The sequence below is a fragment of the Hippichthys cyanospilos genome, chromosome 21 (assembly GCF_059441005.1).
Source record: "Hippichthys cyanospilos isolate Australia breed blue-spotted pipefish chromosome 21, RoL_Hcya_1.0, whole genome shotgun sequence".
Classification (NCBI taxonomy): Eukaryota; Metazoa; Chordata; class Actinopteri; order Syngnathiformes; family Syngnathidae; genus Hippichthys; species Hippichthys cyanospilos.
This window is the reverse complement of record NC_142389.1, coordinates 7,816,631-7,829,461: the sequence shown is the minus strand read 5'-3', so window position 1 is coordinate 7,829,461 and position 12,831 is coordinate 7,816,631. Positions and strand designations below refer to the sequence as shown.

The 12,831-nt window shown below is 38.2% G+C and overlaps 2 protein-coding genes across 5 annotated transcripts; one reads left to right on the top strand and one right to left on the bottom strand.

The window, feature by feature from the left end:
- The first annotated feature begins 298 nt into the window (after nt 1–298).
- On the top strand, nt 299–6,357 carry olah (oleoyl-ACP hydrolase). 3 transcript variants are annotated; one of them, XR_015863924.1, is made up of 7 exons: nt 299–573; nt 1,100–1,238; nt 1,337–1,436; nt 1,692–1,861; nt 1,973–2,055; nt 5,021–5,104; nt 5,267–6,357. XR_015863924.1 is itself a non-coding variant. In XM_088404272.1 (6 exons), the coding sequence occupies exons 1-6, from the start codon at nt 444–446 to the stop codon at nt 2,447–2,449; spliced, it is 765 nt and encodes a 254-aa protein (XP_088260398.1). In that variant the 5' UTR covers nt 299–443; the 3' UTR covers nt 2,450–3,074. The 3 variants fall into 3 exon arrangements, 1 of the variants encoding a protein (XP_088260398.1); XR_015863925.1 differs by having other exon boundaries at nt 5,024–5,104; nt 5,267–6,356; XM_088404272.1 differs by lacking the exons at nt 5,021–5,104; nt 5,267–6,357 and adding an exon at nt 2,307–3,074.
- LOC148406435 (sodium/hydrogen exchanger 3-like) lies at nt 3,173–12,180 on the bottom strand. Of its 2 annotated transcripts, XM_088404269.1 has the most exons (16): nt 11,707–12,180; nt 9,642–9,944; nt 8,801–8,961; nt 8,434–8,512; nt 8,175–8,352; nt 6,610–6,830; nt 6,311–6,513; nt 6,155–6,244; nt 6,001–6,071; nt 5,798–5,927; nt 5,278–5,423; nt 4,988–5,096; nt 4,728–4,898; nt 4,534–4,570; nt 4,383–4,469; nt 3,173–3,696 (listed from the first exon to the last, which is right to left on the bottom strand). In XM_088404269.1, exons 1-16 carry the CDS (start codon nt 11,936–11,938, stop codon nt 3,410–3,412), a joined length of 2,505 nt encoding a protein of 834 aa, XP_088260395.1. In that variant the 5' UTR covers nt 11,939–12,180; the 3' UTR covers nt 3,173–3,409. The 2 variants fall into 2 exon arrangements, with proteins under 2 accessions (XP_088260395.1, XP_088260396.1); XM_088404270.1 differs by lacking the exon at nt 9,642–9,944.
- Nucleotides 12,181–12,831: the final 651 nt, after the last annotated feature.

Sequence of the window (12,831 nt, the reverse complement as noted above, 5' to 3'; positions counted from 1 at the left end):
TATCATTTAGACACCTAACTTGACACAAGTTCAGGCTCCCGCTGCCACTTAGGGAACCCCGTCAGGAAAATCCAACCTGAGGGGAAAAACGTCACTTCCTCTCAATTTTTTCAGTTTCGAAATTAGAGTTATGTGGCCTTTAATTTCATACCTCCCCCTTCACAACTTCGATTCGCATTAATCCATGTAGTATTATCTTTTTCCTGACTTGAGAACTCCAAGTCTATTCTACATTGGCATTCTTACTCCACACCACAGATGTCTCTACTTGTCAATACATCAACCGAAAACACGAGCGTAGAAGAAAAAAAACCCGGCTCTAAAGTGCAATTTTCAAGCGTCTACTTTTGTTTTGTTTGTGCTGTAGAGTCAGCCGTTTTCCTGCATGCTAAGCCAACACAGGCACAAATCACTTGTGAGTCTTAATCCTTTTAAGAGCCAAAATGGAAAAGTTAATCAATTGTTTCAAAAAAAGGCCAGATGCTGTTGCCAGGTTGATCTGCTTCCCTTGGGCGGGTGGAGGCTCCATACATTATGCTCGCTGGGGGTGCGTCCTTAACAGCTCCATAGAAGGTAACCACAGCAATTATTGTCAGTGTCCTTTGATACCAAATACGCAAGTGTTAAGGCCAAGCTCCCCGATTCGGTCACAGCGTTCAAAGTCATTCTATCGGAAACATACAGTGTGAGAATCAGTTACGGTATATTGTTTTATAATAGTTATTTATACGGTATTTAAAAAAAAAAACAGCATGGTGATTGATCGACCTCTGAACTGTGCAGCAACAGAATCGTGTAGTTAGATGTAAAACAAAGCAAAGGAACGAAATTATTTTTCTTTATTCGTGCATGCATTGTGACAGTTTATTCCTACAGTATTTTTTAATAATGTGTAATTGGTGGGGGTAAAAAAATAATTCATGAGAACACATTTCTTTGTTCTGCTTTGCCAACATCTGAAAAAGTAAGGATAATCTCGTTAATATTGATACTGTGCAGTAGTGTGTGTGCCTCAGGCCTCTAAAAATATGGGTGTTGGCAGCAAATTGCCTTGGGCTGTAGTTTTTATACCTCTACCGAAATTATCTTTTGTTTTCAGTGTTTGCTGTCAAACTTCCTGGACGAGAAAGTCGGGCAAAAGAACCTTTCTTTGAGAACATGCAGCAGATTGTAGATGAGGTTCTTCATTTGCTCTTGCCAGTACTCAAAGAGAAGCCATTTGCTCTCTTTGGCCACAGGTAAGAAAATTAAACAATTTGCATTTTTATATTTAGTCTTTTCCTAAATTCACTGTATATACTCATACTACCTTGTTTATCCTTCTGATTTACCTTAGTTTTGGTGCTTATACAAGCTATGCTGTTGCTGATGCTCTGAAGAAACTCCACAACATTGAGCCAGTTCACATTTTCCTGTCTGGTGCATCTGCACCTTATGTAAGTGAAAATTAGATGAAATTATGCTTGGCACTACAGTATATTTTTATTTTCCTGAATTACATATGCAAATTGATCACACTTTTAAAAATCATAGAAAAAAAAAGTTGACTTTCCCCTGGTGGGATTAAAACAAAACATTTAATATCGATTGAATTTAATTCGCAAGGAATGCTGCCGTCATTTTGTTGGATTATTCTTGTCAAATATTTATAGCTATTTGTCAGATTTAGTCTTGTCATTGTGTCTTTATAGTCCGAGACTCGCATCCAAGCCCCAAAGAGAAGTGACTTAACAGATGATGACTTTCTCAAGTGGCTGATTTCCATCGGAGGGACCCCACCTGAGATCCTGGCCAACCCAGAAGTTCTCAAACACTTTCTTCCTGCGCTTAAAGCTGACCTCCATGTTGTTGAGAACTACAAGTGGGCTCACAAATGTTACTGACAAAAAAAAATCTCAAAAGTTAATATACCAGTGCTGTACTTTCCTATAACAACTGTTTTGTTTTATTTTTTGTTTTGTTTTATCTGCAGGTGTAACAAGCCATCAAGCCCATTACTCTCCTGCCCAGTCTCATGCTTTGACGGGAAGGATGATATTCCTCATGATTTACAAGGTCAGTACTCTGATGATTATTATAGCAAAAACTACAGCAGTGATTATGTCTTTCATGGGTGATGAGAATCCATTGTATTTTTCCATACACCCAAGTGTTGAAAAGCTAATATTACCTCTACTCAAAGTGCTTATGTAGTCAGAAATTTTAAGTCTTAGTTTACCAATAAATCTAGTCAATTGAAACAAAGCTATGCAATCATGGGATGCAAGCTTTCTGTATTTGCATCTATTTGCATCATTTGTCAACAGCGTGGAAAGACATCACAACTGGAGATTTCATCATCAGGATGCTTGATGGATCTCATTTTTACCTCAAGGATCCTGGAAATGAAAGAATTATATTGGACTACATTACAAAGCACCTAGAAATGTCAGGAATGGACTACTTATGAAGAAATGTGTTTATAGATAATATATGCACACCATGGTTCTCCTCTGTTAATGAAAGCCAATAATGATCAGTGAAATAACATAAAACTGACAAAATAATTTTTGGGGTGTAAAATTTAAGGCAATTTTATCTGCAAATTAGGCACTTTAAAGAATAAGCTTAAAGAATAGCTTTGGTGAACGTAATCATAATGTTTGTAAGTAATGTTTTATTGCAGAAGCATTTTAGGGAATCACTGCAATCGGAAAATTCCTACATTTTTTAATGTGGTTGTTTTTCAATTGTATGACAGGCACAATTGTTAAAGAAAAAACAGCAATCATCATTTTGGTGGTTTTTTTTTTTTTCTTTCTTAGGCCCAAGTAATTTATTTTTACGGAAATATGGTACGTTTTCTCATTTGAGTTGCTTCAACGATTATGAATTTTGTATACAAAATTGCGCAATGGAACAAAAAATGAGTATTTCAAACAAATTTGAAGGTAAAAGGCGCACTGTGGTTATCAATCAACCATAAGTTGTAACAAACGTGTGCATGGAAACGTTTTATTATGATTATTCATGGTCTGTTGGATGTATAAATGTTTTTAGCATACCGTTTTAATAAATCTGCTTTGTGAAGTTTACTTTATTTATAAATGTTTGACTGCACTTGCCTGTTGGTACTGACACCCAACTGCATCAACATACATAGAGTGATATTATACTAATGAAGAGAAAAAACTCATTTGTCGGATTGCATTTATTGTGATCTCCTCTTAAGCCTCATTTGCTGTGAGGTAGAAGAATAACACCATTGTATGTAGTTTGCTTGAGCGTTGTGTTTTACCAAATGTGGAAGTTGGCTGCCCATAACCACAGAATTGAGACGATTGAAAATGCTAAGTGGCAAATAAGTCTTGGAAACCACAAGCCAGATGGCCAATGAGTTAAAAAAGTCAACAAGCCACGCTAACCACTATCACTCAGAAGGTGGTGGTGATGTCGGCGGCGGTGGCGGTGGTGTTCCTGGTGGCGAACCCTCTCCTTCCTCGCTACTGTCTTCCATAATTGGTTGATCAGCCTGCATGTTGGAGTCTGTGTCAGGTGAACGGCGCATGCTGCTGGGTGTACGCGGTAATCTTTCCCGAGCCCTCTCTGAGGGCGCTGCCGTGTTGCCGTCAGCGTCTGTCCCTGACAACCACGGTGGGGTCAGTGTTGATTCTGCAGCCTCCATTTCCAAAGTGTAAATTGGCTTCTCATTTTCAGCTAAATGGAAAAAATGCTGTTAGAGGTAGCAAAAGTTGCTGTCATTTTGTTACATTTTGAGTTTCACAAGTACTGTATGTTACACTTGTCAATTTTTTGGGACTTTTACTATCCAACAAAAGGATCCAACTAAACGTTTGTTTAGTTGTTTGAGGATCCCCATTGCAGAGACTATTTCTTCCTCCAGAGGTCCACAACCCCTGTATAGACACAACTGTATGGATAATAAAAATATCCATCCATTTTCTAGAGCCGCTTATCTTCACAAGGGTCACAAAAGTGCTGGTGCCTATCCCAGCTGGCTTCGGACAGTAGACAGGGGACACCCTGAACTGGTTGCCAGCCAATCACAACAGAGATGAACAACCATTCACACAAGGACAGTTTAGTATGTCCGATACACCTGCTATGCATGTTTTTGGAGTGTGGGAGGAAGCCAAAGTGCCCGGAGAGAAGCTACGTGGGTTTGGGGAGAACGTGCAAACTTCACACAGGAAGGCCGGAGCCACCTGAAATAAGGGTACTGGGATATAACTGAGCGGTGCTTGAGTACTGCCAAATATGGCCAAGAAACAACCATGCGTGAAGACTGTGCTTTTCATGTCCAGGATAATATGGCTTTCTCAAACATTCCATATGAATGAGTGTTTGGGTACTTCTGGGATGACCTGACGGTGTGATTTTACCCTCTGCTTGACGGAGGACCTTCATGGTCAGTGAATCTTCTGATGCCTCATAGCTGGAAGTACTGTCGTCCTCAGCTATATCAGGGTCTGGAAAAGAAATATGAATGTCATACTGAAGTGTATACATCAAATTAGTTACATACCTTCTTACCTTCGTTAGCATAACGGTAAAGTTTGCCACTTGACATCTGCAAGAGGAAGCTAACGATTACATTCAAGCCCATATTTTATGATGACAATGTCCCAATTCATTGACTTTAACTTGCTCTATTCTATTGGTATTAAAAATCCTAACATTTCATTGCGAAAGTCATGTAGTGACACCCCCTTCCAAAAAAGATTTACCTTAGGATCTTGGAATTTTTTGGAGTGCTTTGCATTTGCCTTAGGAGCAGCACCCATCTTTGCAGACTTAAAAGATTCCAAACGATTTCTCATTGTCCTCTGAAAGATCTCCTGTGCCTCTTTTTTGTCTTTGTTGACCTCAATATAGCTTCTGCTATATCTATGCCGGTGCTGGGACACAGAAAATGCATTATCATCAAATCAATTATCATTCTGCATTTTTGTATGGTTTCTAATTAGCATATAACAAACTATGCTACCTGTTTCCTGCCTTTATACAAATGTTGTTGCAGCAGGTGGTGACTGATGTCTTCTGTTTGCTTCGCACCCTCATGCATTTCCAAGCTCACTGAAGGCCAAGGTTCTCTTCTACTTAGGTAAAGTGGAGAATTTAAGCTAAGTATGCTAAAATGCAATTAACTGGAAATTACCCTGACGTTAATAGTGTAGAATTAGTCATTATCAGGGTCAATCACAATAGCATTATTTTTGGGAAGATAGCTTTTCTTTTTTGACTCAGTTGGTATTTTGTGTTCAAGTTTTGACTCACCCTAGAGTGGACACTGCACCTCCATCTTCTCCTATGTTGGCCATGATGTCGGCCATCACTTTAGACGACTTCTGTGCAAATCTTTTCTCCAGTTCAATAACTCCGGATTGATTCCGGATCAGTCCCAAAGAGCCGCTGCGTTCACCCTGCAGACAAATTCAGTTATCACTTAAAGCATCATGAAGGATTTTTTTTTTACTTTGCTTTTTATCTTAATGTCTATTATGTTGTTATGCTATGACTGCATTCCAAACTATTGAAAATACAGACTGTATTTTGCCATGAAAAAAAAATCACGAATAGGCTTTAGGCAAAAAATGCAATATGAGCTACCACTACACATGTAGTTCCAAAGAATAACAAATCAGGCACAGATGAGAGAGACATTTTTCAGTTTTGTTTTTTGCTTTTCTTTCAAAATCGCATTGCACTAGGCAGGGATGCATTGGTATAAAAATATATTTCACATTAGGTGCATCACCGCCAAAATTATGAGAAAACACTAGCGAGCAGCACCAACCTCAGCCACGTAGCTCATTGCATCCTTGAGGTTGAGCCGATGAAAAACTTTAAAGACATAGTCCTGATTTTTCCTTGCCGATGGCTTCATCAAAATTGGTGCCACCCACTTCTCTTCAAAATGATTCCACCTGCACACCAAGTAATGCTTACAGTTCCATTAAAACCATGCAGTTTCAATTTTGAAAAAATGATTTCACATACTTGTCCATCATGTAGTTAGCACCATATTGTCCAGCTATATCTTCAATTGCAACAAGCATGTGCTCGAAGACCTAATTGAATCAGACAAGGACGGTGCAGATAATCTGTTGTTATAGAGACGTATACATGCGAAGCATTTTTTTTTAAACATCACCTTGTTCTGCACTGTTTCTATGAGCGTGTGCTCACAATCTGTAGCCCTTTTTACTTTCAGGCAAGTGATAAGCGGTTTCAGTGTCAGTCCCTGCAAACAGTATATGTAAATACTGAGCCACATCAAATAAGATTCTCTCAACAAATAATAATGTACCTGAATGATGACAGTAAAATAAACTACAATCAGTGTTGTGGAGATCATTAATTTCCTCTCCTTAATCTTGTTCTCATCCAGCATCATCGCCAGGCCGTAGGCTACTGCCCCCCGCAGGCCTCCGTAGCTCATAATAATCTGGTCGATGACTTCCAGGTGAATCAGCCGGAATCTGTTCATGATCCAAGTTAGGAAAAAGACCCCTGTTGTACACAGCAAACACAAATCTGCTACGTCTAGTAAAAAAAAAAATGTCATCACATTGTATTAATTTCCCCTAAAACCTGATCAAATCTCACCAATGAAGCGATAAATAATGATGAAGATGAGCGTGAAAAGGACAAATCCTGTGTTCCAAGCCCATAACGTCTTATCGACGGCCGAGATGCCGAGGAAAACAAATATGATGGTTTCCGAACCATTGGCGAGCACCTTCATTGCATATCTGACAGTGGTGACGGATCTTTCATCCATGTTTGCATTGATGTACTTTTTGCAAGACACGCCACAACACACTGCCCTACAGTGGAAAAACAAAACAAGAAAAAGGGGAATGTGTACTTCATTTAAACATAATACAAATTGAACTAACTAATAGAACAGACTAAATACATGCTCACATTCGCCTAGCAGTCAGCAGAGCACTTGGAGATCTATAAAAGGGCGCCAGCAGCCACTAGGTGAGAGGTATTGGTTTTTTACTCGTAAGGAAACTATACTGTATATGCTTCATCAGGAAAAATGCTATGCAATTGTATTTTGGTTGCACTGGTTTATTAGCGCAAGTTTATAAGATGTAATGGAAACTTTCTGTCGGAGAAACCATGCCAGCAGTCATTTTTGCCTTCTTGGCTTTTGGAGGCGGAACAATGATCGTCTTTATTGGGCAAATCTGGTTTGCTACTTGCTGTCGCAAGCAGCACCAGTTCACACAAGATTCTAGTTTATGAAAATGTAAAACGCCTTTATAACATACGTGATATATATTAATCGATATACTGATAGTTAACTGTAGAAAACAGCACAATCCAGGCCCTTTAAGATATCCACAATTATACACAAGAATAAAGGGGCATGGAGCAAAGATTTCATACAATCTGTTAAAATGCCAATTTTCATTGACGAGCAATGCTGAGGGATTTTGACGCTCTGGAGCTAACAGAAGCCACATTTCACCAACAGGGAGTGCTAATGCACTCTGAAGCAGCCGTGAAATCCCTATTCACATGGCGTGTGATTCAAACTGCACAGTCAGAATTGTATTAACTGCTGTGCGTCCAGTATATAATCACTTTGTAATGACCCTACTACTTTGTAAAGGAGTTCTAGTGCTCTCAAGAAAAACTTCGCAATCTTCACTCATTGTCCTTTAAAGGGACACTAAGTTTTAGACCATTTTTTATTCAAAAGTAATAAATGAAATGATTATAAATTTCAAAAACTTGCAAATCAATGTTTTCTTAACAACCGACAGTATGTTTTAAATATAATCGTAGGCCTAGTAACCATTAAATTATATTACTTGGGGGTGGCACTTCTCCGGAGGCTGCCATGTTTGTTATAGGTACGGGCAAAGGTAAATGCAGCACCTCCTGCTGTGCGTAATGAAAACGGTCTAAATCTTACACGTTGTCCCTTTAAAGAAGTAGTCAAGTTGAGCACACCCTCCAAGAAATCCAAAAAGAGTAGATGCTCTGACGCATAGGCACACACAACAGTCATTGCTCTGCACCTCTGTAAAACACTGCAAAGAATTTTTTTGGCGTTGCCTTCCCAAATAATGGGGTCTTTTAGGAAACTATAACAATAAAATAGATGACTTTCAGTTAGATATGTAATAAATAAAACAGGCTTAAGGACTCACGAAAGAATGGCAGAAAGGGACAACATATCAGCAGTGAGGTAGGAGAGGTACCCCACCACAAATATGAAGCCTGGCTCAATGATCTGAATGCTTCTTGTGTATCTGGTCAGAAGAGAAAGGATCAAACCAAACACGACACCGAGGAGCGAGCCACCAACTGCCACCACTATAAAGGAGGCTGGACACAAGAAAAAAAGTCTAACATTGTTTCATGCAGAGTTATGTTTTGCTGTTTCAGACAATGATTTTCACTCCTTACCTATTCCACGTAATATATCAGTAATATCAATGTAGCCTTTTTCATTAGGGATAAATGACTCAATAACATTGAAAAGCATCTGCAATAAACAACACAAGCGGAACATGTCATTATATGGTAAATCTAATATGGTACACACCTTTTTTTTTTTTTTTGGTCATTTGTGTAAAATTGGTGCTAGCACTAATACAGTACGACCATATGTGATAATACACAACACATCAAACCCAGTCATACAAATTACTGTCATTCATCAACATATGTCGATGTTTTTTTTTTTCAAATTTGAAAAGAAGGACAACATATTAACAACTGAAGCATGACAAATATCTGAAGTAACCTCACAAAGTACAGTATGTATACGAACCACTGTCACACCATCGTTGAGGAGGGATTCTCCAAACACCAGAATAAAAAGGACCTCATTGACGTGGATTTCTTCAAATACCGAAAAAACAGCCACTGGGTCCACAGCAGCAATCACACAGCTGAACAACAAGTAATTCAGCAAATCCATCTTCAAATCACCTGCAGAAAAAAAGACAGGAGAGACATATTTTGGTTTGAAATTCAATTTTGTCTAAGTTACTGAGGTGGACAACACTGTGAACTGAAAACTTAAAAACTTTTATGACAAGTTTTTGTCACGGATATAATTCGGGTCACTGCAGCGCTACTTAATTGGCATCTTCCTTCATTTTACTGAACCAATTCTACGGTGGCCCTGAGTGCAAAACACAAAAACAAAGAAACTAAACAAAAAATGTGTAAACAAAAAGGCAAAAACACAATACAAGATAAAACAACAAATCAAAAATCACCCCAAAACAAAACAAAATAGACAAAAACAAAACATTACGAAAAATAACATCAACAAACTAAAAATCTGAAAAAAAAATATATCACCAACAAAAAAAGATTACATAGGACAAAACAAAATCATACGCAAAATTAAGCCAACAAAATGGAGTTAATCATACAAACACATGACAAAAGATGAAACACATTAAACTAAAAAAAATCACCAAAAAAAGTGGGAATAAATCACCCAAAAAATTGAAAAATGAATGTTTTTTTAACTTGTGTTTTTTCTTTTGCCTCGTCAGTTTGCTTTTTTGTTTTCCCTTTTTGTGTATCTATTTGTTGTGCGCTTCAAGGCCATGTACGGTCCAGCCTTGCCCGTAAACCTACTAACATGCCACTCTTACCCATGGCTCCTCCCGTCTGACAGCCCCACAGGGTTAACCCCAAACTGACAGTATTCCACAAGGTCCCGATGACTGCATAGACCAGAATGGTTCCGATGTTTCTGAAGAACAGCTTGTTTGGCATAAAGTAGCCTGCATCCAGGATGATTTGAGGAAGCAAGTATAAGAAGAATATGGTCGGGGTCAGGCTGAAGAGGTGCACTTTGTTTGCGCCCCATATTATGAAACCCAGTACTAAGCCGAAGCAAATGAGAAGGGCGCTCTCTGGGACGATGTAGGTCACATGATGGTTAGCCTCGATCACTGTGGAGAAACAGATTTTGATTGTAAAGCTTAAAAAATACCTGGCAGAAATGAAAATCCAAACGAGCTAAACGCATAGAGGGCAGCACTATATAACATGATGGAGATAAGAACTATTATTAGCTAACATTTTATCCAGTCACAAGTTGTTGGTTCACCAAAGAAAACACATTTTGGACATATTAATCATACATCAACATTTTTACAAAGAAATTACAACTTACAGTTGTGGGACAGAGACAAAACAACGTGTGGGTCACCAACTGACTCCTCTCAAAACCACACCATCCTTCTCAATACAAAATGTAATATCAACAGTGGCCAGAGGTGGCGCCAAAAAACAAAGAATCCAAACAGAGCACAAATGAACCAGAAGTGTCGAACTCCAGTCCTTAAGGGCCGATGTCCTGCATGTTTTTTAACCTTCTATTTTAAACACACTTGATTCAAATGATTAGGATCATTTTCAAGCTCATACAGAGCTTTTTGATTAGCTAATCATTTTAATCAGGTGTATTGGGCAGAAAAAAACTGAAAACATTCAGGATACCTGCCCTCGAGGACTGGAGTCCGACACCTATGACTGTTAAACTAAATTAGTTCCAAAACATTATTTCAGGTGCGGCCCATGCGGCCCGGTACCAGTTGATCCACAGACCAGTGCCGTTGTTTCTGCCCAGGGTTGTCAAACTCTTTTTTTTTTTGTAGTTATTGTAGTTCTTGTAGTTATAGTTAATTTCAGAGGGCTGTTGTGACTGAAGTCAAATAAATTTGAAGTATGATCGTCACGCATTTACACATTTTGAAACAAGAGGCCTCTAAAAACTGTTTAACTGTGTAAAAGCTGAAAAATAACGCACGAATTTGGTATTTTTGTCAGGATAAAAGTGTCATTTATCATTGTATACCATTGATTGAGCTGTGTGTTGGTGGGGGAATTATGTAAAATAAATGTAAATTTACAGTAAGGGAGTCTTCATTTGCATTACTTTCACAGTACACATCGTAAAACCACAGTAAGGTACTGTAAACACAATGTAAAAGTGATGCGAAAAGTTGTAAATATCCTTTACAGTACTAAAATAACAATATTTTCCTGTGAAGTCACAGCATAGTTGTGCTTTTACAACAACAAATTGTAATCTTGCCACTGGGATATTGCAGTAGATTGTAAATGCCTTCCCAGTATATTTCTGTAATCATTACTGTGAAAGAAATGCTAAACCTATCCAATAATTTTATGTGAAATCACAGTAAAATTTTTACAGTGTAATTAGTATTTTGCGGGCCACAAAAAATATTCGGCGGGCCAAATCTGACCTCTGGGCCTTGAGTTTGACATGTGTTCTAGCCAGTATCATTAGCTTACCAAGTCATTTAAAGTAGGTGAGAAACTTCTTTGTTTATGTTTACATGACTGTTACACCACTTGGGAGGTGGCCAAACACACCAGAAAGAGCAATTAATCAAACAATAAACAAGTAATTACATTATTGTGCACAAACTATTCCATTTTTTTTTCATTCCAATTAATGCTGCTTTTTTTCCTTTTTTTTTTTTGCATGGTGATATATTTTTGAGACGTCAACAAATTTTGTTTTGGACCTTTTAAGGAAGATGTGACAGATTAATCAAGGCAATATTGATCAAAACTCTGTCTATACAGAAAGGTTTTGCCATTGTTTCCGTAAGGGTTAAGCAAGAGAAGTATCACAGATCATAAAAGAAATGTCAATAAATGTATTACAGAATTTTTACTTACACAATTTGGACAAGAATGCCACGAGTACCCCAAGTGCGACCAGATAAGGTCCCTCCACATGTTTCCACCGAACGTTCACAATGACCACCTTGCTGCCATTCCCACTTGCTTGGCCTTTAGAATTTTGATTCATTGCGGTTTCATCCTCACTCGCGCCCGCGGGTCCAAGAACCCAAAAAATCAGCAACATCGAGCAGAGGAGCCAAATAAATGCAAATCCACATGGTTGCATTTCATCAGTCCAATACAGGGACGCAAAAACGCACAACAGCAATAAAACATAAAGAAACAGACTTCGGTGTCTTTGAACCACAAATCTACGGAATCAGTTAATAAATTAAAACGTTATCCGGCTTCTTCCACGTTCTTCCTTTTTACTTTTATTTGCACCCCTTCTTGTTTTCATCTTTATTCCGCCATCTGTGAACTTGTATCCGTTGTAGTAAGAAAATGTAATAAATGTCTGAGAGTATAATCACGTATTCCTTTTGCACAGAAAGATGCTTTAATGTTCGTGTGGTGACGTAATTGTGTTACCACCGCGTACTGATTCAAGAACGCGGTGTAGCGAACGAACGGGTTATTTTTAAATTTGTTCATTTCACGGAAAAATGTATTTTTAGGCTCCTCTGTAATCACGGGAATTAGTAATTTTACATAAGTAAAAGTGATTGTTTTTCATACGACAGCAGTCGTCTTCTGGTAATTAGAATCCTCTGATGCCTCCTAGTGGTGATTTATTTGTTTTTTGACACGTTGACAATTGTGTTTACGTATCGTGTAACAAAATTTGCATATCATGGTTTTTTTTTTGCGTGTTCATTCCTAAGTCTAAAATAGTTTTTATTTATTGTTTCAAAACAGTCAAAGCTGACCCGATTGTACTTTTTGGGACGTAATCACTTCCCAGAGGCTACCCTCAAAATATCGCACTAACAACTTTCAAATTGATTCCCTTGGACAATAGGTGGCCCATAAATAAATAAATAAACCGTTCTAAATTGTACTCTTAGCGTTACATGGAGATGTTAGTCTCAAGAATGCAGCTTTCCCCCTTCCCTTCGGTTTTCTGTTTGTCAACAATTAAGCACTCTTGTTTCATTATTATGTAAACTACAAAGTAGT

Excerpts from the sequence above, each read along its gene's own strand:
- olah (XM_088404272.1), top strand. The coding sequence starts at position 444 with ATGGAAAAGTTAATCAATTGTTTCAAAAAAAGGCCAGATGCTGTTGCC. Across the intron at positions 1,437-1,691 it reads CTGGTGCATCTGCACCTTAT|TCCGAGACTCGCATCCAAGC; the intron begins GTAAGTGAAAAT and ends GTGTCTTTATAG. Across the intron at positions 2,056-2,306 it reads TATTCCTCATGATTTACAAG|CGTGGAAAGACATCACAACT; the intron begins GTCAGTACTCTG and ends ATTTGTCAACAG.
- LOC148406435 (XM_088404269.1), bottom strand. The coding sequence starts at position 11,938 with ATGCAACCATGTGGATTTGCATTTATTTGGCTCCTCTGCTCGATGTTG. Across the intron at positions 8,513-8,800 it reads TCAACGATGGTGTGACAGTG|ATGCTTTTCAATGTTATTGA; the intron begins GTTCGTATACAT and ends TGTTTATTGCAG. Across the intron at positions 5,097-5,277 it reads GGTGCAGTGTCCACTCTAGG|AAGAGAACCTTGGCCTTCAG; the intron begins GTGAGTCAAAAC and ends TTACCTAAGTAG.